Source organism: Pan paniscus, chromosome 1 (genome assembly GCF_029289425.2).
Source record: "Pan paniscus chromosome 1, NHGRI_mPanPan1-v2.0_pri, whole genome shotgun sequence".
Lineage (NCBI taxonomy): Eukaryota > Metazoa > Chordata > Mammalia > Primates > Hominidae > Pan > Pan paniscus.
Genome location: NC_073249.2, coordinates 200,681,258 through 200,707,740, shown reverse-complemented (window position 1 = coordinate 200,707,740; position 26,483 = coordinate 200,681,258). Strand labels below are relative to the sequence as shown.

At 54.6% G+C, this 26,483-nt stretch overlaps 4 protein-coding genes across 7 annotated transcripts; 2 read left to right on the top strand and 2 right to left on the bottom strand.

The window, feature by feature from the left end:
* Nucleotides 1-98: 98 nt before the first annotated feature.
* Nucleotides 99-4,677, bottom strand: C1H1orf232 (chromosome 1 C1orf232 homolog). Its single transcript, XM_034942407.2, has 4 exons — nucleotides 4,547-4,677; nucleotides 2,153-2,236; nucleotides 1,944-2,041; nucleotides 99-570 (listed from the first exon to the last, which is right to left on the bottom strand). Exons 1-4 carry the CDS (start codon nucleotides 4,628-4,630, stop codon nucleotides 276-278), a joined length of 561 nt encoding a protein of 186 aa, XP_034798298.1. The 5' UTR covers nucleotides 4,631-4,677; the 3' UTR covers nucleotides 99-275.
* On the bottom strand, nucleotides 4,547-25,434 carry ZNF593OS (ZNF593 opposite strand). The gene is made up of 3 exons (XM_055103742.2): nucleotides 25,255-25,434; nucleotides 7,748-7,820; nucleotides 4,547-7,466 (listed from the first exon to the last, which is right to left on the bottom strand). The coding sequence occupies exons 1-3, from the start codon at nucleotides 25,353-25,355 to the stop codon at nucleotides 7,320-7,322; spliced, it is 321 nt and encodes a 106-aa protein (XP_054959717.1). The 5' UTR covers nucleotides 25,356-25,434; the 3' UTR covers nucleotides 4,547-7,319.
* On the top strand, nucleotides 6,115-7,004 carry ZNF593 (zinc finger protein 593). Its single transcript, XM_003809452.5, has 3 exons — nucleotides 6,115-6,314; nucleotides 6,549-6,611; nucleotides 6,706-7,004. The coding sequence occupies exons 1-3, from the start codon at nucleotides 6,115-6,117 to the stop codon at nucleotides 6,845-6,847; spliced, it is 405 nt and encodes a 134-aa protein (XP_003809500.1). The 3' UTR covers nucleotides 6,848-7,004.
* CNKSR1 (connector enhancer of kinase suppressor of Ras 1) lies at nucleotides 7,339-25,992 on the top strand. Of its 4 annotated transcripts, none has more exons than XM_063601562.1 (21): nucleotides 7,339-7,472; nucleotides 16,587-16,744; nucleotides 16,849-17,030; nucleotides 17,987-18,071; nucleotides 18,490-18,531; nucleotides 18,609-18,713; nucleotides 19,315-19,374; nucleotides 19,464-19,532; nucleotides 19,847-19,948; nucleotides 20,188-20,258; nucleotides 20,331-20,404; nucleotides 20,518-20,624; nucleotides 20,702-20,729; nucleotides 21,131-21,303; nucleotides 23,279-23,352; nucleotides 23,522-23,593; nucleotides 24,346-24,419; nucleotides 24,554-24,615; nucleotides 24,710-24,809; nucleotides 24,884-25,065; nucleotides 25,384-25,992. In XM_063601562.1, exons 9-21 carry the CDS (start codon nucleotides 19,868-19,870, stop codon nucleotides 25,651-25,653), a joined length of 1,368 nt encoding a protein of 455 aa, XP_063457632.1. In that variant the 5' UTR covers nucleotides 7,339-7,472; nucleotides 16,587-16,744; nucleotides 16,849-17,030; nucleotides 17,987-18,071; nucleotides 18,490-18,531; nucleotides 18,609-18,713; nucleotides 19,315-19,374; nucleotides 19,464-19,532; nucleotides 19,847-19,867; the 3' UTR covers nucleotides 25,654-25,992. The 4 variants fall into 4 exon arrangements, with proteins under 4 accessions (XP_063457632.1, XP_034814713.1, XP_034814722.1 ...); XM_034958822.3 differs by lacking the exon at nucleotides 7,339-7,472 and adding an exon at nucleotides 13,140-13,734 and having other exon boundaries at nucleotides 19,464-19,553; XM_034958831.3 differs by lacking the exon at nucleotides 7,339-7,472 and adding an exon at nucleotides 13,141-13,734.
* Nucleotides 25,993-26,483: the final 491 nt, after the last annotated feature.

Sequence of the window (26,483 nt, the reverse complement as noted above, 5' to 3'; positions counted from 1 at the left end):
GAGAGGGCGATGGACGCAGTCCTCTGGAGCTCTCCAACTTCCTGGAAAGTTGTACCTTAAATAAAAAACCCATCCTGATATGCGGGCTGACTCTGGTCATTTTCGCCTTGTGTGTTTGGTGAGGTGAGGACCCCTCCAGCTGGACCCCGCCCGAGGTCGCCCCCCGCAAAAGCAGTCTTTCTGGATGTCTGGACAAAAGCACGCGGTCACACAGGCTGTCGGGCCAGGGTTTTTATCAGTGGTGGGAGCAGCGGGCGCGGGGTTCGGCCAGCCTGCTAGTCACCCTTGGGCGCAGCCTTCACCCTCATCTCGGCCAGTTTGTGAGTGAGGAAGCCCCACTTGAAGCCGGCCACCGGCTTGGCCTCCTGCGACTCGGGGCGCTCTGCGGCCTCCTCCGCGGCCTCGTCCGCGGGTTCGGGGTCCGGCTCCGGAGTGGGCTCGGTGCCGCGCAGCATGGACGCCGCCGCGGCCTGCTGCTGCTGCCACCTGCTGGCGAACGCGTCCCAGAAGCCCGGGCCGCGCGCCTCCGCCGCCGCCGCCGCCTGCGAGGGGGGTCGCGCCGCCAGAGGGCTGCGGGAGAGGGCCGCGGTCAGGGAAGGGGCCGGGCGGTCCCGGGGAGGAACATCGGCTGGGCTGAGGGACGAGTTTAGTGGGGCCGGGGGAACCTGGGCGGAGTCAGAGGCAGTGGTGAGGAGCGGGGTCAGGTGACCAGTGGGGGACCGGGACGAGGAGGAGGGTCAGGGCCTGGAGGCAAGGGGAGGGCTCAGAGGCCCTGGGAAAGGGGGCTGGGGTGGGACAGGGTCAGGGGATTAGGCGAGGGATGTGGAGGGAGGGGACCGGGATCAGGATCCCTGGGGAGAGAATGAGGTCAGGGTTTCAGGAGAGGCTCAAGGAGGGACGCTGGAGGCGTGCGCAGGTCTGGGAAGCTGGAAGGATCCCTGGGAAAGCAGGTGGGAGCGGGAGGGCTTTTCAGATCCCACCTGAGGGAAGCCCTGGGGAAAAGAGGCGGGGCACAGGCAGGAATCAGGTTCTGAGATTGAGGGAAAGGGGGACTAGGGGCACGGGAGAAAGGTAGAGCGACAGGAAGGCCTAGGTCAGAGGCTTAGGGGAGAGCGTGGGACTCAAGAGAGGTGGGAAGATGTTGGGGGGAAGGGCAGTCACGGAGAGGTGATGAAGCTTGAAGTGGAAGCCTCAAGTCCAGGAAGTTCCTTAGGGAACTGGGGTTGGGGGTGGGGGAAAAGAATGGAAACCTGGGGGCGGGAGAGGCTGATGGGTCATGGGGACCCTAGGAGAAAAGAATAGGGTCAATGGTGAGAGGGGGATGTGATCAGGATGGAGAAAAGGCAGAAATGGAGAATGTGCCAGTGATAGAGCCAGGAGGGAGACTGAGGTCCCAGGTCCCACCCGCTAATCCTTGGCCTCAAAGACCTTCTCAGAAGGTGGTTCCCAAAGCTGCAAGCTGCAGGACCCTGAGGGAGCTTGCTGAAAACATGGCTAGATCCCCAAGACTCTGCCACACCAGCGAAATCGGAGTCTCTGAAGGAGGGTCCAGGAATATGTTTGTGACACGCTTCCTTGGAGGGTGAGGGTTTAGGTAATACTTGAGAACCTTTGAGTTGGATCAGCTGTTGCAAACACCTAAAGGTATTCTGCGTTCTTGGATTTTAGAGAGATGGCCCCTCCCAAGCGGATGGGTCGTGAGAGCCCATAAATACCTTCTAGCACCTCAATCCCAACAGCTGGTCAATTCCTCCTGAGATTTACCCTAATCTCCCAGATATGCTGATTTGGCCTGTTTCCTGCTGAGAGAAACAGAAACAGCCTGGGACTGCCCCTCCCCAGCCCTCAGTGGTTAGAAAGACAAACAAACCAGAAGGAAAGGACCAGGCAGAAGGGGGACCTCAGGCCCCTTCCAGAACCACCACAAACACACACGCACATACTGGTCAGCGCAAGGTTCTGGTGGCAGCAGCTTATCTTCATCTTCTTTGTTAAACAGAGATGACATTGTCAGCCAGCCTTTCACCCCGACCCCCTGAACCTGGGAAAGGGGTTGGGAGTCAGGGAGGGGGTCCAGCACAACCTCCCAGGACTCCACAGAAGCCTCTGCCAGGCTGCCCAGGGTTGGGGTGGAAGAAGGGAGAATACTCACCCGGCGGGCCAGCTGTGACATGGGATTGAAGGTCTCCTCGGTCGGTTCTGCTGTCTCAGACTCCACTAATGCTGGGTTCTCCCTCTGGGACACAAGACCCCCACACAGCATGAGAGAGGCCGCAGAGGAGTGGGATCTCCCTCCTCCACTGCTAGCCTAGTACACACAGACCAGGCACCCCAAATCCCACAGAACTAAACACATACCTATACACTCCACAGATCCACAAGGGCACATGGGAATGCATACAGGTATACCTGCAGAGTAAATCCCTGCAGACACCCTTTTTTTCCTTTGTGTGTGCGTGTGTGTGTGTGTGTGATGGAGTCTTGCCGTGGGGTGCAGTGGTGCGATCTCGGCTCACTGCAACCTCTGCCTCCCAGGTTCAAGTGATTCTCCTGCCTTAGCCTCCTGAGTATCTGAGCCTACAGGCACCCACAACCGCCCTGCTAATTTTTGTATTTTTAATAGAGATGGGGTTTTGCCATGTTGGCCAGGCTGGTCTCGAACTCCTGGCCTCAAGTGATCCTCCCACCTTGGCCTCCCAAAGTGCTGGGATTACAGGCGTGAGCCGCCAGTCCGAGCTGCAGACACCCTTGAGCACACATACCTGCCCACCACAGACACATCCATATACACCCAAAAGCATGTGGACATGGGCATGCACTCTGATGTAGACACACACCTGTACATGAGCATGCCCCCACATGGCTACAGCTCTTCACCTGTACATAGACATACGTGTTGTGAAGCACCTATACAAGGACACACACAGTTATATCATTCACACCTGTGCACTTATACAACCACAGACAGCTGCACAGAGGCCTATCCGCAACACACAAAACCTCTCCACCCAACCACAGATACCAAAACACATACACCATACAAACAACACCTGCAAATGTCTACACAGAGGCATGCAGGCAGACTGCTACCCAAAATGTTCACACCTGCACATACACTTTCACTGGGGATTCCACCCAGATACTGATCACACCAGTTACCCACTGACATTTCTGCACAAGCCCAGCCTTAGACACCAACCTCTCCAGACATTCAAGAATTCAAACCATTCCCCGCCCCTCTGAACCGATTCCTGCCTCTGCCACATTTTGTGTGATTGTGTGACTGCCACTTATCACAGCCTCCAGACATAAGACTGTCCCTGGTTTCAGAAACTTTGCTGTTGTTGTTTTGAGACAAAGTCTCACCTGTCACACAGGCTGTAGTGCAGTGGAGCCTCAACCTCCCTGGGCTCAAGCAATCCACCCACCTCAGCCTCCTGAGTAGCTGGGAATACAGGTGTGTGCCACCATGCCTATCTAATTTTGTATTTTTTTGTTGAGATAGGGTTTCACCATGTCACCCAGGCTGGTCTCGAAATCCTGGGCTCAAGTGATCCTCCTGCCTCAGCCCCCTGAGTAGATGGGATTATAGGTGCCCGCCACCATGCCCAGCTAATTTTTGTATTTTTAGTAGAGGCAGGGTTTCGCCATGTTAGCCAGGCTGGTCTCGAACTCCTAACCTCAGGTGATCCACCCTCCGTGGCCTTCCAAAGTGCTAGTATTACAGGCAGGAGCCACTGCACCTGGCCTGTTTGTTTGTTTGTTTTTGAGAAGGAGTCTTGCTCTGTCGCCCAGGCTGGAGTGCAATGGCGCAATCTCAGCTCATTGCAACCTCTGCCTCCCAGGCTCAAGCAATTCTCCTACCTCAGCCTCCCAAGTGGCTGGGATTACAGGTGCACGCCGCCATGCCTGGCTACTTTTTTTTGTATTTTAGTAGAGACTGGGTTTCACCGTGTTGCCCAGGCTGGTCTTGAACTCCTGAGCTCAGGCAATCCACCCGCCTTGGCCTCCCAAAGTGCTAGGATTACAGGCATGAGCCACGGTGCCCGGCCCAGCCTGTTTTTTTTGTTGTTGTTGTTTGTTTGCTTGTTTTTTGTAATGTCAGAACAAAGCATGGTCTAAGTATGGCTTTGATCTGATGCCGCTGCAGTGACCTTTCTAGTACAGGCGCCACTCCCCCTACCTCTAGTAACATGGGGCTCACTACATCACTCCTACTTCTGCTCCCATTAGAAAGTTGTGTCCAGCTAAGTGTGCCCGTGTGCCTACTGCCCACTGGTCCTAGAAGAATCTCTTCCATGTGGCAGCCTCGAGATCTTTGGAGACAGTGGCCACTCCTCCCATGGTCCCTAAGTCTTTTCTTCCTCAGTTTTCTTGAATGTCCTGGCTTTCTGATGCTGCACCATGGTCTTTAACATCCCTGAATGTGGCATCTGCACAAATGTGGCCCCCCCACCTCCAAGCCTATCCTGTGCCCCGCTTCATACTGCTCATTCCTGCTGCCCCTCTGCACATGCTCCACCCAGCATGCATGGATGGCACCCACCTCCTCTGCCAGGTCTTCTTCAGATTCCCCACTCAGGGTCTGTAGCACTTTGGACTTGTAGGTTTTCCAGAAGGCCTGGTTCATGGCTGCAGGGGGAAGGGGCCTGGCACGCAAGCACAGGAAGGTGGTGGCTCAGTGGATACCAGTGAGTCTGGCTCTAGGAACTTGGTGAGGCCAAGAGCCTGTCCGAGGGATCCAGTGACTTCATTAAAGATGCACCAGCCTCCCCAGCTGGCACAGTGCCCAGGAGGTGAACCTGATCCAAAGGAGTCGGGGAGTGGGGGATGGAACAAGCTTCTGCCACCTTAGCCCCTTGTCTTTACCCATATTGGCAAAGAATAATGAAGTCATTTGTCTCTAGAGAGGCTTTCTTCCTGGGCCTAGGAGTACTTGAGTTGTTCATCTGTTAGCATGCCTCCAGGAAAATCTTCTTCCATTCACAAAATCCTGAGGTCTGGGACCCACACTGGAGCCCCTGTGACTGTAGTCGTACTAGTTGTGTCTTCAGCAGGGCTCCACCCTGTGTCCCTACTCAGCCTCAATGAACTGGAGCAGGAAGATCCGCAGGCCCCCAGTGGGCACCTTGGGCTTACATTTCACTCCTTTGTCTGGGCTGGAAACTGATTCCTCTCCCCAGGGATACACGTGCCTGTCTCCTTGTTTCCTGGCAACAGACTCCAAAGAGCTGGAGCCCCTGAATTATTGCTAAGCTCCTCTGGCCCCTTCCAGCTGAGTTGGCTCTGGCCAGCCTGGGAGGCACCAGGCTCCTGTGAATGGGGAAAGGCCCTCTAGCCACTCTGAGCATGCAACACCTAGGCCTTTGCTGCCAGCCCACCTCTGGGAGCCCAGGGCTTAGAGAAAGGAGGCAAAGATGGAGAGGTCCTTCTATGAGTACTTGTGAGAGGAACTGAGCCCTCTGGAGTCTGGATGCCTGAGGACTGCAATCTCTGGGGAGGAACACCCTTCACGGATTTGGTTGGGGTCAGAGAGAGGATGGAGACTCAAGGGAATAACGGGAGCCGGGAGAAGTGAGGGCTTTTTCAGGGACTGGAGATTATCTCGGGAAGCCCTGGTGGGGCTGGGATTCCAAACTTATTCACTCTCAGTCATTTACTAATTTATTCATGACACAGACATTTATCAGTGCTTTCCAGAGATAAAGCATCCCACCCCCACCGCGGAGTCCAAGGTCTGGGAAACAGGAAGGGATGACAGGGGTAGAGGCTGGCACTGATACTGGTTGGACCAGGCCAGGAAAAGCAGGGCAGCAAGACGGCCCCGAAACCCCCAGGGGCACGCACCACCCCGCGCCTCCCCAGCGAGGGCCCGCGGGGCCATGCCCTTCAGAAGGCACACTTCTGGGAACCCGTCCTGAGCTCGGTCACTGACGTCGACGGCCGCCTGGCGGCGCTCGAGCCGCTGGCCGAGAGTGACGTCATCAGAGGCGGTCCGGCCGAGCCTGCCTCGCCCCCCGGCGTGGCCTGACGTAGCTGATCGGCCCGGAAGCGCTCACACGTGTGCTCCCTGCCCTGCTCCTGGCCCCTTGGCCGGCCGGGCTGTTTCTGGCCATGGGTCGCTCCCGCCGGACAGGCGCGCACCGAGCGCACTCTCTAGCCCGGCAGATGAAGGCGAAGCGGCGGCGGCCGGACTTGGATGAGATTCACCGCGAGCTGCGGCCTCAGGGATCCGCACGACCCCAGCCCGACCCAAACGCCGAGTTCGACCCCGACCTGCCAGGGGGCGGCCTGCACCGCTGTCTGGCCTGCGCGTGAGTCCCGGACGAGCCCGGCCTGGGGCGGAGGAGGGTCCGCGGTACCGGCCGGGAGATGTGAAGTTGAAGCCCCAGGCCGCGCAGAGTCTTCTCTCTTGGGACCCGTGGGTCCGCCCGCCTCCCGTTTCTCAGACCCGGATCCTGGCGTCAGGGACAAGCTAGGGCTAGGGAGATAGGTGTACTTGGGAGACTATCACCTCCTCACTCTCCTTCTCACTTCCATTCCTACAGGAGGTACTTCATCGATTCCACCAACCTGAAGACCCACTTCCGATCCAAAGACCACAAGAAAAGGTATGAAGGAGTAAGGAGAGGATTGATGGATGGGTGCTCAGCAGATAGGGCTCTCACCTGGTCAGCTCCCAACTCCTGTTTTTCTTTCTCCCAGGCTGAAGCAGCTAAGCGTCGAGCCCTACAGTCAGGAAGAGGCGGAGAGGGCAGCGGGTATGGGATCCTATGTGCCCCCCAGGCGGCTGGCAGTGCCCACGGAAGTGTCCACTGAGGTCCCTGAGATGGATACCTCTACCTGAAATGGCCTGAAGATGCAGGGCAGAGGAATTGCCCATGGACAGTGATGCAAGGACTAGGCTGGGAGGGAGCGTGCCAACCCCTTTTGCCTCTGGGTTTGGGGAGCGGAGGGCCTCTTCTTGGTGCCCTGCCCCCAATAAAGGAACTGGACAAAGAGAACTTGCCTCCAACTCTAACTTCCAGACCGCTGTCTCAAACTCCTGCCCTGGAAGGGCTTCTCTGCTACTTTCTGTACACCAGGCCTAGGGTGTCTACTCCCCACTTGGTCTATCTCTGCCTTCCCTCTGAGGTCCTAGCATCTGAACTGGAGCACCCAGATGGAGGCCTGATGCAGTGTGGGGTGGCGGGAGTGGGATCAGATTACTCTGTCCTGCTTCTGACAGAGACTGATCCCCAGAAAAGAAGGCTTCTGAGATTGCAGCCCCCTCCCGAGTCACCTACCCCCAGCATCCAAGTGAGAGTCTCTCTTCTTCGTTACGGGGCCCGTGGCACCCGCCGCTGCCCCACCATCTTCCAGACGGCATAGCAGGAGCCACCCAGCCCGAGGACAGCTAGCACTGTAGCCACAACTCCCGCCAGCAGACTCCGGGGCTCTGCCTTCAGCTCACCAGCTACCTGCATCTGGAGGTGCACAGAGGGTGTGCCTCAGGGGTCAGTTGAGACTGCCAGGAAGGTGGGGAGTGGGAAGGGGCTGAGTAGATGTAGCTAGGGGAAGGAGACATGGACGCCGGTCCTGCCCCAGGGAGATTCCACCCCAATCCCTTTCGCCTCACTGCCCATCTGGGCCTGCCTGCTCAGGCGGCAGGGAACGTGACAGCCTGGCTGTTGGGGGTGTCAACCCAGCTATGGTAGGGGGAGGAAGGGGTCAGTCGTGCCAGAAACCGTTGATCAGGGGTACTTACCTGTAACACCCGGAAGTAACCAGGGGTCAAGCGTCGAAATCGCATGGTGGGCGGCACTGGTCTCCCTGGCGGCCTGTAGGGTGGGAGCGGACATGAAGACCAGTGGTCTTCATGACACCAAGAAGTGGAAACTAGGGTAGAGGGGTCTCTGACCTTCTACATACGCAAGACCCAAGCTCTCAGAGGATGCTCACCCGCGCCTGCCTGCCCAGGTCTGGCAGGGGGCGGAGCAACTGGACCTTTAAATCTGGTCCCTTCCCCCACTGCCTACCATCCTGCCAGCCTTAGAAGCAGCTGTCAAAAGAGATCAGCATCAGGCTTGAGCGGCACCTCCCCCACTCTCCGAGGAGGCGGGTCCGGGTAGGCAGGAGAGGCCTTGGCTGGCAGTGCTCAGGAGTCCCAGGCCTGGACCAGGTACTGGGCGGGCCTCCTTCAGCCCTGGTCCAGGCCCCATCGCTACCTCAGATGATTGGATGCCACCAATCAGCATTATCGAAGGAAGGATGTGTTATTAGCTCCCACAACAGTATGCCTTTTCCATTTGATTTCTGTGAAATCAACCGGCCCTACCTCAAGGGAGGGCACATATAACCCTTTTTTTTTTTTTTTTTTTTAAAGACAGAAGTCTCACTCTGTCACCCAGGCTTGAGTGCAGTGGCATGATCTCGTCTCACTGCCACCCAGGTTCAAGCGATTCTCCAGCCTCAGCCTCCTGAGTAGCTGAAATTACAGGCACCTGCCACCGCGCCCAGCTAATTTTTGTATTTGTAGTAGAGACGGGGTTTCACCATATTGGTCAGGCTGGTCTTGAACTCCTGACCTCATGATCCCCCCACCTTGGCCTCCCAAAGTGTTGGGATTACAGGTGTGAGCCACTGCGCCCGGCCAATTTAACCCATTTTTTCAAGACAAAGTTTCTTCAGGGACTTCCCTGCCCTCAGCTTGAAACAATAATAAAAGCATATCTGCATATACCAGTTAAGGAAGCTGCCCATGACACGTTAAAAATAGTAGTCATTGTTCTAAGCACTTAACTTGTATTATTTCATTTGCTATCGATTATCTCTTAAATGAAAAAGTATGGCTGGGCAGCACTTTGGGAGGCTGAGGCAGGCAGATGGCTTGAGCCCAGGAGTTCGAGACCAGCCTGGGCAACGTGGTGAAACCTCATCTCTACCAAAAAAAAAAAAAAAAAAAAAAATTTAGCCAGGCATGGTGGTGCATGCCTGTAGTCCCAGCTACTCAGGAGGCTGAGGTGGGAGGATCACTTGAGCCCAGGAGGTGGAGGCTGCAATGAGCTGAGGTTGCACCATTGCACTCCAGCATGGGTGACAGAGCCAGACCCTGTCTCCAATAAAAAGAAAAAAGAAAAAGTACAATTTGCAGAATAGTATGTAGAGTATCTGCAGATATAGAAAATAGAAGAATATCCCAAATTTAGTAGTGGCCCCCACTGGGGAACATGATAGAGACACACTGGGGAAAGGGCACATCCTTCTTTCACTTAACCTATTACCTTTGAAATGTATACAGCAAATGTGTAGAACTTTATATTCATAAAGCTTTTTAAAATAGGCTGGGCATGGTGGCTCACACCTGTAATCCCAGCACTTTGGGAGGCCGAGGTAGGTGAATCACTTGAGGTCAGGAGTCCGAGACCAGCCTGGCCAACATGGCAAAACCCTGTCTCTACTAAAAATAAAAAAATTAGCTGGGTGTGGTGGCGCACACCTGTAATCCCAGCTACTCGGGAGATTGAGGCACGAGAATCACTTGAACCTGGGAGGGAGAGGTTGCAGTGAGCCAAGACTGCGCCACTGCACTCCAACCTGGGCAGCGGAGCAAGACTCTCTCAAAAAACAAAACGAAACCCTTTAAAATAGAAGTTGCCAGCCGGGTGTGGTGGTTTACGCCTGTAATCCCAGCACTTTGAGAGGCCGAGGCAAGGAGATCACTTGAGGTCAGGAGCTTGAGACCAGCCTGGCCAACATGGTGAAACCCCATCTCTACTAAAAATACAAAATTAGCCGAGCATGGTGGCACACGCCTGTAATCCCAGCTACTTGGGAGGCAGAGGCAGGAGAATAGCTTGAACCTGGGAGGCGGAGGTTGCAGTGAGCCAAGATCATGCCATTGCACTCCAGCCTGGGCAACAAGAGCAAAGCTCTGTCTCAAAAAAATAGATAAAAATAAATAGAAGCTGCCACTTACTGTGTTCCTAACTGCCTAACCCTGGCGGATGCTGGGAGCGTAGAGTAAAGGCGCCGTGGTTCAGGGAGGAAGGGGGCTGGTTCTCACCTCTGGTGGCAGCTCAGGAAAGATATTTGATGAAATCAAGATCTGTCAACTGAACACTAATAAAGGCTCTATTAGAATTTACTGGACTTCCCCAGAGTGCCACAGGGAGGCTGCTGCATGAAGAGGCAAAAATGTTAAATGAGGATGCAGCACGGAGTGTTCAAGGGACACAGACCTGAGGCAAAAGACAAAGCTGGAGATGGGCATTTTGCAAATTTGAAGCCAACTGGCTCACAAAATGAAAGAGGCTGTTAATACCAAGTGTGAAGGTGGGATGACATCACCAGAGCTGGCCAAGTTCAGAGAAGCTGGAAATCTCAATTTGGATGTGACGTTATTAAATGATGACAACACACGTACACTACATGGGCCAACCATGGGCGAAATTCAGACTTTGGGTCTCTGGGTTACAGGAAAGGTCGTGACAGGCTTTGACGACTGGGGGTGCTGCAGAAATTCTGAAGTAGGTGACAACAGGTAGCTCCTCCCCACAGAATTAAAGCAATAATAACTCCTATCTACCCCATGATACAGATTTCAAAGTACTTAATGTCATCACAGTGCTAAGGCCTAGGAATCCCCTTCTGGAGACAAAGAAACAGATTCAGAGAGCTGTAGAAGTTGGGCTGAGTCACATAGCAGTTGAGTGTGGAACTGATTTTATCTGATTTTTTTTTTTTTTTTGAGACCGAGTTTTGCTCTTGTTGCCCAGGTTGGAGTGCAGTGGCGCAATCTCGGCTCACTGCAACCTCTGCCTCCGGGTTCAAGCAATTCTCCTGTCTCAGCCTTCCGAGTTGCTGGGATTATAGGCACCCGCCACCACGACCGGCTAATTTTTTGGATTTTTAGTAGAGACGGGGTTTCTCTATGTTGGCCAGGCTGATCTCGAACTCCTGACCTCAGATGATCCACCCGCCTTGGCCTCCCAAAGTGCTGGGATTACAGGCATGAGCCACCGCGCCCGGCCTTTTTTTTTTGACATGGAGTTTCACTTTTGTTGCCCAGGCTGGAGTGCAATGACGCGATCTCAGCTCACCGCTACCTCTACCTCATGAGTTCAAGCAATTCTCCTGCCTCAGCCTCCCGAGTACCTGGGATTACAGGCATGTGCCACCACACCCGGCTAATTTTGTATTTTTAGTAGAGATGGGGTTGCTCCATGTTGGTCAGGCTGGTCTCGAACTCCTGACCTCAGGTGATCCGCCCACATAGTGCTGAGATTACAGGCCTGAGCCACCACGCCCGGCTGATTTTATCTGATTCTAAAGTCCTGGGAGTCCCCTGACCTGATGATGATGATGAAAATGAACATTTACTATGTCTCAGATATTTTTCTAAGATTAAAGCTCTTGCTCTGAGGTTCAGAATTCAGGGGATCCATAAACTTGGATGGGAAAAAATTATATTTTTATTTTTGCTAACCTCTAACCAAAATTTATGATTTCCTTCTATATGGATTGAAGCAGTAGCAGTATCTTTGGCTTAGTCACCAATAGAAATCACATATTTTCATATCAAATTGTAGTTATTGCAAGTATCTCAAAATATTTATGCTCAAGTGATTTCAAAATCACAGTGGTTGTTAAACCACCACTAAATTGTTCGTGAGCAACTTCTGTTTCAGATGCTCCTGTGACGTAGCCACCATTAATTGGTTACCTCCAGGCTTAGCAGTGGTTCAGTGACCAAAGGGCGAATCTGCCTGTTCTGAGTAGGGCTTCTCCACTCTTCTGCATTCCCTGTCTTTTTTTTTTTTTTTTTTTGAGACGAAGTCTTGCTCTGTCGCCCAGGCTAGAGTGCAGTGGCGCGAACTCGGCTCACTGCAAGCTCTGCCTCCTGGGTTCACGCCATTCTCCTGCCTCAGCCTCCTGAGTAGCTGGGACTACAGGCGCCCGCCACCATGCCTGGCTAATTTTTTGTATTTTTAGTAGAGACGGGGTTTCACCACGTTAGCCAGGATAGTCTCGATCTCCTGACCTCATAATCCGCCCGTCTCGATTATAGGCGTGAGCCACCATGCCCGGCCCAGCATTCCCTGTTTTTAGTTGTTTGCTGATCAATATGTAAGAGGAGGGGCGTCAAAGACCACCCCACAGTTTAATGTTCTTATTCAAGCTGGTCGACAACACACTGAGGTCATTAAAAAAGAAAAATTTAACTTTCGGCCAGTCTTATTAATGTTAGTAAACACATAATATAAATTTCTGGTTTTATTTTTTTGAGATGGGCTCCTGCTATGTTGCCCAGGGTGGCTTTGACTCCTGGGCTTCAGTGATACTCCCCCGCTCAACCTCTCAACCTCTCGAGTAGCTGGGACTACAGTCGTGTGCCAGCACTCCCCAGCTCCAAATTTTTTTTTTGTTTTTTGTGAGTTTTTTTTTTTTGAGACGGAGTCTCGCTTTGTTGCCAGGCTGGAGTGCAGAGGCGTGATCTCAGCTCACTGCAACCTCCGCCTCCCAGGTTCAAGCGATTCTCCTGCCTCAGCCTCCTGAGTAGCTGTGACTACAGGCGTGCACCACCACACCCAGCTAATTTTTGTATTTTTAGTAGAGACGGGGTTTCACCATGTTGGGCAGGCTGGTTTCCATCTCTTGACCTCGTGATCCACCCGCCTTGGCCTTCCAAAGTGCTGGAATTACAGGCGTGAACCACCATGCCCGGCCAAATTTGTTTTTAAATATAGTTTTGATAATTGTTCTCATTGTAATCCTAAGCATTTTGTTTTGTGCATTTATTTATTTATTTATAATACAGAGTTTTGCTCTGTTGCCCAGGCTGGAGTGCAGTGGCACGATCTTGGCTCACTGGAACCTCCCCCTCCTGGGTTCAAGGGATTCTCCTGCCTCAGCCTCCTGAGTAGCTGGGATTACAAGCACCCACTACGCCCAGCTAATTTTTTGTATTTTTAGTAGAGATGGTGTTTCACCATATTGGCCAGGCTGGTCTTGAACTCCTGATCTCAAGTGATCCGCCCACCTCGGCCTCCCAAAGTGCTGGGATTACAGGCGTGAGCCACCGCGCCCGGCCTGTTTTATGCCTTTATAAGCAGCTATTCTGAGAAAGCATTCACAGGCCTCACCAGATGCCAGAGTCCATACTGCAAAATCCAAGGGAGGCTAAACACCCCAGTTCTAAATGTTTTCAAGCCATTCAGATACTGTGCACAGCTGCCCTTTGAGGTACGGTCTATTATATCTCTTTTACAGACCCAGAAACTGAGGCGCAGAAGTTAGGGTCAGCCCCAGGTCACACAGCTAACAAGAGCTGGCCTAGGCACCCAGGGACCTGGCCCCCTAGCCTCTGTGCTTTGCTACTGATTTCAGCGCTCCTCTTGTGGCTTTTTCTTGAGGAGCCCAAGGGTCAGGGTCCCACCCCGCGATATGAGGCCAGTGGCACTGCCCCCTAGCAGGCGCGAGATGCCAGAGCCCTAGGATGTCTGAAGGGCCGGGCAGGAGGCGGACGGGCGTGGGCCAATGGCTGTCGCAGTACCTCACCTCGCCGTCTGTGTGAGCCCAGGTATGCAGTAGGCTCCGCCCAGGACCCAGCCCGGCCCCTCCTTAGGCCTGGGCTCTGGGAGCGGAAATTCCGGCGACAGCAGGGCAAAACAGGAGCTGATTCGAGCTGGCAGCGCTGGGCCATGGAACCGGTAGAGACCTGGACCCCCGGAAAGGTGGCAACTTGGCTGAGAGGTGGGTGGGGCCGGGGTAGAGTTGGGCTTGAAGGGGACTAGGTGTGGTGTCCCACCGGGAAGCGGGAGGAGAGGAAAAGGAAAAAGAATCTGCGGACTGGGTGCGGTGGTTCACACCTGTAATCCCAGCACTTTGGGAAGCCAAGGTGGGTGGGTCACCTGAGGTCGGGAGTTCAAGACCAGCATGGTGAAACCCCGTCTCTACTAAAAATACAAAAATTATCTGGGGGTGGTGGCAGGTGCCTGTAATCCCAGCTACTTGGGAGGCTGAGGCAGGAGAATCGCTTGAACCCAGGAGGCAGAGGTTACAGTGAGCCGAGATTGCACCGCTGCACTCCAGTCTGGACGACAGAGCGAGATTCAGCTCAAAAGAAAAAAATAATAATAATAAACTGCGGGCTCTATCAGTCGGTCAGTCAGTCAACAAATATTTACAGAGCACCTAACATGTTCCAGGTACCATGCTGGGCAGAGAGACAGACGAGATGACCCTGGGGGGCCCAAGGACCCAGAAGGGGGCCCCTCATCGTGGCAGTAGCCCAAGAGGCCTCTAGGGTGATAATGGGGAGGCGGTGTCATGAAAACAGGAGGGAGGCCTGACAGGCCCACGCCCACTGTATCTCCTTCATCTTCCCTGGCCCCAGGGCCAGTGGGCTGTTGTTAAATCCATTTCTTAGAGTCAGAAACTGACACACAGAGCCAGGAAATGATTTGCTCAGTCTCTGGTGTCATTTTCCCCCCTCCACACCCTGAGCTCCTAGTGACAGAAGCAGAAGCCCTAGGCCAGACTGAAGAGGTTGACACAGCCCCACCCTGGGGCTCCTATCCAAGGGGCAAGGTGCTGTCCAGGCTCAGCGAGCCCACACAGATGGGAATCAACACACCCCACAGGCAGACTCAGAGAAGGAAGGGCCTCCTGACACACAGTGCGACCAGGAGCAGGCAGTCAGGACACCCCTCCCAGAGTGGGGAGCTGGAGCGCACTAGAGACAGGCTCAGGAGGACCAGCCCGGGTAAGGGCAGGAATTCAGGGCTGGGTTCAGACTCCCAGGCTGGATTCCAGGCCCACCCCCACCGCTTGCCAGCTCTGTGACCATAGGTCTTAGTTTTTCTGTCCATCAAATGGGAAAGGCAACTCTGACCTTATGAAGTGGACAAAGTGAGACAATCATGACATGGTTCATTTGTAGCTCAATGCCTGGGTCTATTGGGAGGGCACCAGCCCAATACAGTCACCGTGCAGGAAGGAGGTGGCTCAGGGGTCCATAGCCAGGGAGTGATAGGTTCATGAACTCCCAGTCCAGTGCTCTCAATGTGACACAGGGAACACACACACACACCTCCCCCAGTGAAGGAGCCTGGCTTAGAAGGGGAAGAATTCCTTCGAAGAGTGAGCAAGCTACTTAACCTCTGTGTCAGTTTTCCCATCTGTAAGCAGGATAATGATAGTCTTTACCTCCTAGAAATGCAGTGAGAATCAAATGTGTTAATATGTGTAAAGCTCTTATAGATTTGCATAGCACATAGTAAGCCCTCAATAGACACTTTTCTTATTTTTGAGTGCTTACCTTGTCCAGGCACAGGCCGGGGGTTAGAGGCAAATGGTTATCTAAGGCCTGATCTTTGAAGAGCCTGTGATAAAATGGGAAAGACCGATGGTCAAGTGCAGGGGTTTGTGGAGGCTCAGGGCCAGTGGGAACAAGAGGAGAGCCCTCCATCCCTCTCAGCCTGGGAAGTTATGGAAGGCTTCCTGGAGGAAGTTAGATGAAAAAGGAAGTGAAGGAGCTAGAAGAGCAACGCCAGCAGGAGGAATAGCACTTGCAAGGACACTGAGGTAAAAGGGTGTTCCAGGAGCTGCAAGGAATTAGCTCTGTGCATCTGAAATGTTGAGTTTGGGGGGCTCTTCAGGATATGATGCTGGAAAGAGAGGTAGTAGCCTAATCATACAGGGCCTGTAGGTCATGGTAAAGTCTGGCAATAATAAATGATGGCTATTATTGGCTGTCTCCCACGAACCAGACAGTGGCCAAGGCCTTGACATATGTTGTGTCATTCAATACACACGATTAGAAGGTAGGTACTTTTATTATTCTCACGTTACAGGTGAGAAAACTGGGCACAGAGCAGTGCTATTACTTGCTCAAGTGTTCACAGTGTCTCAGCGACTCCATAGCCTCTTGTTCTTATCCCCTGTATCATTAGTTCTCAAACTTAAGGGAGCATCACAGTCACCTGCATTAAAATACAAACTGCTGGCTGGGTGTCGTGGCTCACACCTGTAATTCTAGCACTTTCAGAGACTGAGGCAGTCAAATTGCTTGAGCCCAGGAGTTCAAGACTAGCCTGGGCAACATGGTGAAATCCCACCTCTGCAAAAAATACAAAAATTAGCTGGGTGTGGTGGTGAGTGCCTGTAGTCCCAGCTACTTGGGAGGCTGAGGTGGGAGGATGGATTGAGCCTAGGAGGTCAAGGCTGCAGTGAGCCGTGACTGTGTCTCAAGCCCCTGTCTCAAAAAGAAAAAACAAAACAAAAACAAAAAAAAGACTGCTGGGCTCCAACCTCAGAGTTTCTGATTCAGCAGGTGTGGGGTGAGGCCTGATAATTTGCATTTCTAACAAGTTCTCCGGTGAGTCTGCTGCTGCTGGTCTGGGGGCCACTTTTGAGAACCCATGTCCTATACTTTCCTGCTTCTCAACTCGGTGGCCTCATCTGTGAAATGGGCAGAACAGCCTGGGTGTCAGAGTTGTCATTAGGGTTAGACTAGAGGGAAAAGAGCTTTGCAGGCATGAAGAACCAGCCCAAAAGGTCCTGACACCTCTGCTTCCCCGAGCTGAGCCTTACTCTCCCTCCAGGTCTTGACGACTCCCTGCAGGACTATCCCTTTGAGGACTGGCAGCTGCCTGGCAAGAACCTGCTCCAGCTCTGCCCCCGAAGCCTCGAGGCTCTGGCTGTGCGGTCTCTGGGACACCAGGAGCTCATCCTGGGCGGGGTGGAACAGCTCCAGGCCCTGGTGAGTGAATGCTGGTCACACTGGCTGCAGCTTCCACCAACCTGGGGGGTGTGATGGGGGGCTGGCTGCTGCCAGAGAGGTGACTTGTCCTCTTTCTGGCACAGAGCTCCAGGCTACAGACAGAGAACCTGCAAAGCCTGACAGAGGGACTGCTGGGGGCAACCCATGACTTCCAGAGCATAGTCCAAGGCTGCCTGGGGGACTGTGCCAAGACCCCTATTGATGTCCTCTGTGCGGCTGTGGAGCTGGTGCATGAAGCTGACGCCCTCCTCTTCTGGCTCAGCAGGTACCCGGGTTGGGGTGACGAGTGAGGGACTATTGTCATCCTTGGCCTCCTTCAGGGCGTGGGAGAGAAAAACAGAGCTTGGCTCTTGTTCAGATATGGTGAGCCAGGCGTGGTGGCTTAGGTCTGTAATCCCAGCACTTTGGGAGGCCGAAGCGGGCAGATCACTTGAGGTCAGGAGTTCGAGACCAGCCTGGCCAACATGGTGAAACCCCATCTTTACCAAAAATATACAAAATTAGCCAGGTGTGGTGGTGCGCACCTGTAATCCCAGCTACTGGGGAGGCTGAGGCAGGAGAATCACTCAAACCTGGGAGGTGGAAGTTCCAGTGAGCCGAGATCATGCCACTGTACTCCAGCCTGGGCGACAGAGTGAGACTCCCTCTCAAAAAAAAAAAAAAAAAAAAGATATGGTGGAGCAGGGCAAAGGGATTAATCCACCTGTGCAGGGGCACTGGGATGCCGGAGTTCCCACCCCACCCTCCAGCTTGTAATAATCGGTCTCATCAACAACCACTGAATGGAGAGCCTCCCCAACCCTGTGCACTGGCTGCTGCTTGTCCTACAGACCCCACCTCAAATGTCATCTCGGGGAAGCTTTCCCTGTTGTACACTCTCCAAGCTATACTATTAATAAACAATAAATAATAACTTATTATAAACTCATTATCCAATGTTTCATGATACTCATTACAGCCAAAGTTAAATTGATATTGATGTATGATGTCTTTACTGTCTGTTTCCCCAGTGCCTAGAACAGGGCTTGGCATGTGGTAGGCACATGACAAATAAGTCCTGTGCTAATCTCTTTAGATGTCTCAATCATCTCCTTTACTCTAAACCAAAACCCATCAGAGCAGGTATTATCCCCAAGTCTCTGAGGTGAGTAATTGGTGAATAATTGGCTCTGAGTGGTTAAGCATAGTCCCTTAACCACTGTGCCATTCTTCCCCTGCCAGGTACCTCTTCTCCCACTTAAATGATTTCTCAGCATGCCAGGAGATCCGAGACTTGTTGGAGGAGCTGAGCCAGGTCTTGCATGAGGTAGGAGAACCAAGGGCCAGGCTTGGCCCATGCCCTAGAGACCAAGCTGGGCTAGAGCTTTTTATAACCTGTGAATCAGCCCAGGATCGAGTATGAGGATTGAGACGGGCGAGAAAGGAGGAGAGGAGGCCCTGCCACTGGGTATGGGACGATGGGGCCTGGGGTCCCCTAGCTGGCAGGGGAATTTTGACACTCAGGACAGGGAAGGAGGGGAGGGCACGTGTGGTGACTTCTGGGGGCCTGGTATCAGGGAAACGAGCCCTCTGGTTAAAACGCTGGGGCCCTGTGGTTCTGGGCAGGGGGCCAGTGTAGGGAAGGCAGGGAGGGACTGTACGGAATCCCACCCTGCCCCCAGGAGAAGGCAGTCCCCCATGGCCCTTGCTCAGGGGAGGCCCCTGCTCTCTCATTCTACTTCCAGGATGGTCCAGCGACTGAGAAGGAGGGCACAGTCCTGAGGATCGTGAGTCTGTGGGGTGGGAAGAGAGTGGGGGTAGGGGCGATCGGGCTCAGGCTACATAGCCCGCTCCCCTCCCCCAGTGCAGCCACGTGGCTGGGATCTGCCACAACATCCTGGTCTGCTGCCCCAAGGAGCTGCTGGAACAGAGGGCCGTGCTCGAGCAGGTGCAGCTGGACAGTCCATTGGTGAGCCCTGCCCTCCCACCTCTCACTTCTGACCCCTTGGCAGCCTTGTCTGGGCCCTGAAATAGGGTCCAGGATCCCACAGAACCCTGTGCTGCCATGGCTGGAAAGCCTTTTTTGTACAGATGCTAAAATGGAGGCCCAGAGGATTGGCCAGGGTCTCCCGTTGCTCTGCTCCTCCCCAGTCCTGAGGGGCCACGCGGGTGTGGCCTCAGGTAGTGTGTTCCAGCCTTGGGATGGAGACGGGGCAGGGGCTTGGGGGCAGTTAGGAGAAAGGGAGAGGATGTGACCTTTCTTGGTTTAATCTTTGACCAGTGGGGAAGACCAGAGCCCTGTCCCTGCTTGTCCCTTTAGGAATGTTGCTGAGAAGCTGGTACCTCAGAAATCAGGGTCTCCAGCTTCCCTCTGGCTCTTAGCGGAGGAGAAGGCAGAGGCCCACAGGAGTAGCAAGTCCAAAGTCATACAGCAAGTCTGGGCAGGACCAGCTTGGGGTCAGCTCTTGCCACAGTTCCACCCACCATAGAGTGCTGGTGTCTGGCGGGGGTCCTGCCTATTGGCCCTGTTGCCCCCCAGCCCCCGGTGACTATAGCCTCTGCCTCTGCAGGGCCTAGAAATTCACACCACCAGCAATTGCCAGCACTTTGTGTCCCAAGTGGACACCCAGGTGAGAGCCCCACACCCTTCTCAGCCGCCCATCCCCGAGGCCTCTCACCTGCAAGCCAGGCCAACCTCAGGCCCCATTCCCCACGTCAGGTTCCCACTGACTCCCGACTGCAGATCCAGCCTGGAGACGAGGTTGTCCAGATCAACGAGCAGGTGGTGGTGCGTGAGGAGAGGGACATGGTAGGAGGTGAAGGGGTCACCGAGTGGAACCCAAGTCTGGTGGGTGGGGAGGCAACCAAGGGTTCTGACCAGGGTTGTGGGAGCTGCCTTCCAGGAGATGAGCCAGCTAAGTCTGGTGAGAGCATCCTCTGCAGAGCCCAGGTGATGGGGCCCATGGAAGCCCCCAGGAGGCTGCATGAGTGGGAGGCAGAAGTGGGAGGCTGAGAGAGAGCTCCCAGCACGAGGGTGAGAGTTGGTGGTTGCTTCAGAGCCTCCTGCCCAGGTTGATACCAGCCAGTGTTTCTGTCCCCCAGGTGGGATGGCCCCGTAAGAACATGGTGAGGGAACTGCTGCGGGAGCCAGCCGGACTCAGCTTAGTGCTGAAGAAGATCCCGATACCGGAGACCCCCCCACAGGTACCTTCCCCTGCCGCCCCCCGACCTGCCTTCAGACCCCCCCTCCACAGGTACCTGCCCCCACCACCCCCACACCTGCCTTCAGACCCCCCCCAACAGGCACCTTCCCCTGCTGCGCCCCCCTAGCTCCCTTCAGACCCCCCCACAGGTACCTGCTCCTGCTGCTCCCCTACCCCTGTTGCCCCCCAACCTGCTTTCAGACCCCTGTCTCCATTGCTTTGTTCCTGGTTGTTCCCCAGACGCCCCCTCAGGTCCTGGACTCCCCGCACCAGAGGAGCCCATCACTGTCTCTGGCCCCACTGTCTCCCAGGTAACAGGCTCTGTCCAGGTGTGTCTTGGTGGGGAGACCGTGGGCTCATCTCATCCCCCTTGCCCTCCCCAGGGCCCCATCTGAAGACGTCTTTGCCTTTGACCTGTCTTCAAACCCCAGTCCCGGACCCAGCCCTGCCTGGACAGGTAGTCTCAAAGCTCCATGGATGCCCCGGACACGGCATCTGGGCACCCAGTTCTGACCCCAAGCCTGGGATTGGGCTCATAGACTTTCCCTCTCTCTCCTCCCTCCCTGACAGACTCTGCCTCCCTTGGCCCTGAGCCCCTGCCCATCCCCCCGGAACCCCCAGCCATACTCCCAGCAGGGGTAGCAGGGACTCCAGGGCTCCCTGAATCCCCTGACAAGGTAAGCTCAGGGGCTTAGCAAGGAGGTGGGTGGGTCTGGACCTAGATCCTTCTCTCACCCTTCTGCTGTCCTTTCAGAGTCCTGTTGGTCGGAAGAAATCAAAAGGTATGAGGTGCGCTGGACTAGGTGGGGGTTCCCCTGTTTGAGGAGCTGTTAAAAATCGTTACATGCTGGGCAAGATCACCCCCATCCTTCCCACACAGCCTCTCCTGGAAACAGCTCTGTTTCTAGGGTCAGACAGAGCTGTGCTCCCAGTCTGGGCCTCTCACCAGACTAGAGGCTAACCTGTTTGCTGTGACTGAGCAAACAGTTTAGCCTCTAGTCTTCAGTTTGCTCATCTCTAAAATAAGAAGGGTCATCCCACCTCAGAGATGACACATGTAGCATTCTGAGCAGAGTGTGGGTTCAGAGATCTCACTTGGGGATGCTTGTGGAAGGCAGGGAGTAGGTTTAGCGGGGACACCTTGCCAGCCCCTCACTGCCCAGCTTGTGCTGTGCTGCTACAGGCCTGGCGACCCGGCTGAGCCGCCGGCGGGTGTCATGCCGTGAGCTGGGCCGGCCGGACTGTGACGGCTGGCTCCTGTTGCGAAAGGCACCGGGCGGCTTCATGGGCCCGCGCTGGCGCCGCCGCTGGTTTGTGCTCAAGGGACACACGCTCTACTGGTACCGCCAGCCCCAGGTAAGACCCCATACACAAAAATGGGTAGGCAAGTGAGTCACTTCCAGGCCTCGATTCTCATCTCTATTGTATCATCCACTCTTATTCCTGGTCCAAGGCTTTGATGTCCCCATCTGTAAAATGGGGACTTTATTCAGAGAGAAATGAGTTAATATATGTATAAAAGCAGTTTGGAAAAGGTATCATAGGAGGTATAGAGAAAAATCTTTTTTTTTTTTTTTTGAGACAAAGTCTCGCTCTGTCGCCCAGGCTGGAGTGCAGTGGCATCATCTCGGCTCACTGCAAGCTCTACCTCCCGGGTTCACGCCATTCTCCTGCCTCAGCCTCCCGAGCAGCTGGAACTATAGGCGCCCGCCACAACGCCCAGCATATTTTTTGTGTTTTTAGTAGAGACAGGGTTTCACCGTGTTAGCCAGGATGGTCTCGATCTCCTGACCTCGTGATCCACCTGCCTCAGCCTCCCAAAGTGCTGGGATTACAGGCGTGAGCCACCACACCCGGCCCTGAAAAATCTGGGCAACATAGCAAGATGGGGTCTTGCTATGTTGCCCAGGCTTGTCTCAAACTCCTGGGCTCAAGCGTTCTGCCTGCTTCAGCCTGCCAGAATGCTGGGATTATAGGCGTGAGCCACCACATCTGGCCAAAAAATCACTTCTATTCTGCCCACTTCTCCTTATCCTTCTGATATTCTGTCCATCCGAATGATGGGCCATTCATTTACTCATTTATTCATTCAGGATTCAGGTGCCTACTGTGAACCCAGCTCTAGGCTGGGCACTATGGACACAGAGAAGAATTGGATGATTTTTGCTTCTCCAGAACTTAGAGGCTAGTAGGGGAGAGGGATGAATACACACTCAAGGACAATGTAGGGACCGTGTGCTAAGATAAAGGGAAAGCCCAAGGGATATGTGGGAGCACAGCAGAGGTGTCCAGTCCATCCTGAGGAGTCCAGATGCCCCCTGACAATGCAATACCTGGCAGTTAGTTGCATGGGAAGGGGAAAGAAAACCAGGAAGAGAAAGCAGCATTCAGAAAGCTCAGGGGTGTGAAGCAGTTTGGTTTGTGTCTACTGAAGGAACAAATGCATGAGCAGGCTCTTCTTGTTTGGTTGTTTGGTTTTTGTTTTTGAGACAGAGTCTTGCTTTGTCACCCAGGCTGGAGGGCAGTGGCATGATCTCAGCTCACTACAGCCTCAGCCTCCCAGGTTCAAGCGATCCTCCTGCCTCAGCCTCCTGAGTAGCTGGGACTACAGGCACATGCCACCATGCCTAGCTAAGTTTTTTGTTTGTTTTGTTTTGTTTGAGACGGAGTCTCGCTCTGTTGCCCAGGCTGGAGTGCAGTGGCGCAATCGCAGCTCATGGCAACCTTTTCCTCCCAGGTTCAAGCAATTCTCCTACTTCAGCCTCCCGAGTAGCTGGGATTACAGGCACCTGCCACCATGCCTGGCTAATTTTTTGTATTTTTAGTAGAGATGGGGTTTCACCATGTTGGCCAGGCTGGTCTCGAACTCCTGACCTCATGATCTGCCCGCCTCAGCCTCCCAAAGTGCTGGGATTACAGGTGTGAGCCACCACACCCAACCTAAGTTTTTAATTTTTTGTAGAAATGGGCTTTTTTCCCAGTCTGGTCTCAAACTCCTAGGCTCAAATGGTCCTCCTGCCTTGGCCTCCCAAAGTGCTGGGATTACAGGCATGAGCCACCATGCCCAGCCTTCAGGCTCCTCTTTTTTTTTTGGCTGTTTCTCTGATATCTTTGGCTCCCCTTTCCTGGCTTAGAGGCATCCTTTGGCCACATCTCCTACCCTGACCCCAGATTCCAGCCCTGAGCTCCAGAAACAGGGAGACTTGTTAGAGAGCCCAGGAGATGCCTTCTCCTCTCCACAACCCTCAGGAGCCCGAGGGGTAACTAGGAGCTGACTGGGCCTTGAGGGTATTGGGGTTCCAACCTGACCCTCGTGCTGTGATCCCCCCAGGATGAGAAGGCTGAGGGCCTCATCAATGTCTCCAACTATAGTCTGGAAAGTGGACATGATCAGAAGAAGAAATAGTTAAGTCTTGGGGTGTGATGGGCTGGGGGATGGAGACAGAAAGTGAGAGGAAGGGTGACGGGGTAGCAGTGGGAGGTGTGGCAAGTGGCTGGGGCGCCCAGAATCCAGCCTCTCTGGGCTGTGGGTGGGCACGCCCAGGCTGAGTGATGCTCCTCCACTACCTGGCAGTGTGTTTCAGCTCACCCATGATGTGTACAAACCCTTCATCTTCGCTGCTGATACCCTGACAGATCTGAGCATGTGAGTGCCGCCTCCCTTAGCCCCTACTCTCATATGATTCCCAAACTCTGTGAGCTTGGGAGCCTAGGCTCAGGAGCCTGGAGATACAAATTCCAGCTCTCTGAGAGTGGTTGGTCAAGATACTCACTTCTCTTTCTTTTTTTTTTTTTTTTTTTTTTGAGACAGAGTCTCACTATGTCACCCAGGCTGGAGTGCAGTGGCGTGATCTTGGCTCACTGCAATCTCCGCCTCCTGGGTTCAAGTGATTCTCCTGCCTCAGCTTCCTAGGTAGCTGAGACTACAGGCGCCTACCACCATACCCGGCTAATTTTTGTATTTTTAGTAGAGAGGGGGGTTTCACTATGTTGGCCAGGCTGGTCTTGAACTCCTGACCTTGTGATCCGCCTGCCTCGGCCTCCTAAAGTGCTGGGATTACAGGTGTGAGCCACTGCACCCGGCATCTCTCTTTTTTTTTAATTAAAAAGTTTTGTGGGGAGATGGGTTTGCCCTAGCTGGTCTCAAACACTTGGCCTCAAGCAATCCTCCTGCCTCAGCTTCCCAAAGTGCTGCGGTGACAGACGCGAGCCACCGCACGCAGCCAGTACTCACTTCTCTAAGCCTCAGTTTCATCATCTATAAAATGGGTGACTAAGAGTTCATCCCTCTCAGAGTTGCTCTGAGGATCATTAGAAGATGATGTGGGTAAAAAGCCCCCAGCATACAAGAGGGCCCCAGTGGATGGAAACCCTGTGAGACCTGCTTGCTCTCCATAGGTGGGTGCGTCATCTCATTACCTGCATCTCCAAGTACCAGTCTCCAGGCCGGGCCCCCCCACCCCGAGAGGAAGGTAGGTGTCTCGCAGGGTTGAGTGGGAGGAACCCTCACCTGAGCCTGTGCCTTTCCTGGGATGGGGGCTAGGAACTCAAATGCCCTAGGCCACTCCCTGGCCTCCCAAAAACCCACTGCTGCTCCTCACCCCAGACTGCTACAGTGAGACCGAAGCAGAGGACCCGGACGATGAGGCTGGGTCCCACTCAGCCTCGGTGAGTGGGGGGCTGCCGGGGGTAGGAGGTGGGGATAAACAACAGGGCGTGGAGCTCAGACAGAAACCGTCTGTGCTTTCCACCCTGCCTGCAGCCCAGCCCTGCTCAAGCTGGGAGTCCCCTCCATGGAGACACATCACCTGCAGCCACCCCCACACAGCGCAGCCCACGGACCTCCTTTGGCTCTCTGACAGGTGCTGGGCTGGAGTTGGGAGCTGGGCTGGGGGCTGGGGTGGGCACATCCTCATCCTGCTCTTCCCTCCCACAGACAGCAGTGAAGAGGCACTGGAAGGAATGGTACGGGGGCTGAGGCAGGGTGGCGTGTCCCTCCTAGGCCAGCCACAGCCCCTGACCCAGGAACAGTGGCGGAGCTCTTTCATGCGGCGCAACCGAGACCCTCAGCTCAATGAGCGAGTGCACCGTGTGCGGGCGCTACAGAGCACACTCAAGGTCAGCTGGGGGGCTCTGGGCACAGCAAGGGACTAGGCTCTGGGCTTCAGGCTTTGGTTTGCGGCTGTCACCTCCACCCTGGGCACCAGACTCCAGACTCAGCTCCGGACCCTGGGCTTAGCAGCTGACAGTGGGCTCAGCTGTGGACTGGGCCAGGCTCTGGGTTCCGAGTGGGGATTTGAGTCTCACCTAGGCTCCTCGTGCCACGCTGGCCAGGTGCTGGCTTCCAGGCGCCGGACCTCCGGAGTGAAGTCTGGCCTCGGGCTCTGCCCACTTCCCTGGGTGATCATGGTCCCTTAGCCCCTCCTCTCCACACAGGCAAAGCTGCAGGAGCTGCAGGTCCTAGAAGAAGTGCTGGGTGACCCTGAGCTGACAGGAGAGAAGTTCCGCCAGTGGAAGGAGCAGAACCGGGAGCTGTACTCAGAGGGCCTGGGGGCCTGGGGAGTCGCACAGGCTGAAGGCAGCTCCCACATCTTGACCTCTGACTCCACAGAACAGTCCCCCCACTCCCTGCCCTCTGACCCTGAAGAGCACTCCCATCTCTGCCCCCTGACCTCAGAGAGCAGCCTCCGACCTCCTGACCTCTGACCCTGGCCAGCACTCTAGCTCCTGACCTTTGACGCGAGGGCCACCTCAACCCCAGCTTCTGACGTGTCCAGGACAGAGTATCCCTGGATTCTGTTCAGGGTGGGAAGTAGTACTGCTAGTCATGGTCTCACCCCGAGCTGACCCCTCTGCCTGGGCTTTGTGCCACCCTCTCCCTTGCCAAAGAAGAAACTCTCCCCCCAAATCCTCCAACCTCTGGGGCCACAGCCCTGCCCCTCCAGTTCCTTGGCAGTTCTCCCCCAAACCAGGTCTGTACAGGTGTTCTTTATTTTACATGAGGGCTACTTTCCAACCAAATAAAGTCAATTTTTCTAAAAATGAGTCTACATGTAACTTTACTTCCACATTCGAATTGGAAATCTGCCCCCCTGTGGGGACTGGGGTGAGTGCTCTTGGCCAGAGGGTGGGTGGCAGACCCTTCGTGCAGCCCGTTGGCCTGGGCTCTGTACCCGAGCTCCAAGCCTGCCAGGATGGTGGGGGATGACCCATGGCTAATGAGGGCTCCAACTCATGTCCACCTCTCCCCAGCTCTTTGAAGGCTAATGGTGATCTCCTACCCCATTCCCGGGGGGCACACAATGAGAAACTTCCACTTTGTAGATGGGGAAATGCACTTTGCACGGAAAGGTGGTGGGGACAGTCCTGGAGACTGGGCTGGTAGGACAGGGCAGCTGGTGGGGAAGGGTGCAGGTTGAGGTCTGCCCTGGGAAGGCCCTGGGGAAAACACTTCTCTCCTTCACTCCTCATTCCAGCCTCACCTCCACCTCCTGGATCCAAGGCAGGGACACGTCCCTGTGACTCCATTCAGGCTG

Bases quoted from the DNA above. Each gene is read 5' to 3' on its own strand.
- C1H1orf232 (XM_034942407.2), bottom strand. From the start codon at position 4,630: ATGAACCAGGCCTTCTGGAAAACCTACAAGTCCAAAGTGCTACAGACC. The intron at 2,042-2,152 runs GTGAGTATTCTC...CCCCTTTCCCAG, and splicing joins TGTCACAGCTGGCCCGCCGG to GTTCAGGGGGTCGGGGTGAA. The intron at 571-1,943 runs GTATGTGCGTGT...CCTCTCCCGCAG, and splicing joins CCAGAACCTTGCGCTGACCA to CCCTCTGGCGGCGCGACCCC.
- ZNF593 (XM_003809452.5), top strand. From the start codon at position 6,115: ATGGGTCGCTCCCGCCGGACAGGCGCGCACCGAGCGCACTCTCTAGCC. The intron at 6,315-6,548 runs GTGAGTCCCGGA...CCATTCCTACAG, and splicing joins CACCGCTGTCTGGCCTGCGC to GAGGTACTTCATCGATTCCA. The intron at 6,612-6,705 runs GTATGAAGGAGT...TCTTTCTCCCAG, and splicing joins TCCAAAGACCACAAGAAAAG to GCTGAAGCAGCTAAGCGTCG.
- CNKSR1 (XM_034958822.3), top strand. From the start codon at position 13,683: ATGGAACCGGTAGAGACCTGGACCCCCGGAAAGGTGGCAACTTGGCTG. The intron at 21,304-23,278 runs GTAAGACCCCAT...TGATCCCCCCAG, and splicing joins ACTGGTACCGCCAGCCCCAG to GATGAGAAGGCTGAGGGCCT. The intron at 23,594-24,345 runs GTGAGTGCCGCC...TGCTCTCCATAG, and splicing joins ACCCTGACAGATCTGAGCAT to GTGGGTGCGTCATCTCATTA.
- ZNF593OS (XM_055103742.2), bottom strand. From the start codon at position 25,355: ATGATCACCCAGGGAAGTGGGCAGAGCCCGAGGCCAGACTTCACTCCG. The intron at 7,821-25,254 runs GTGAGACTCAAA...CCCACCCTACAG, and splicing joins GCGTGGCACGAGGAGCCTAG to GCCGCCAGGGAGACCAGTGC. The intron at 7,467-7,747 runs GTAAGTACCCCT...GTGCACCTCCAG, and splicing joins GTTACTTCCGGGTGTTACAG to ATGCAGGTAGCTGGTGAGCT.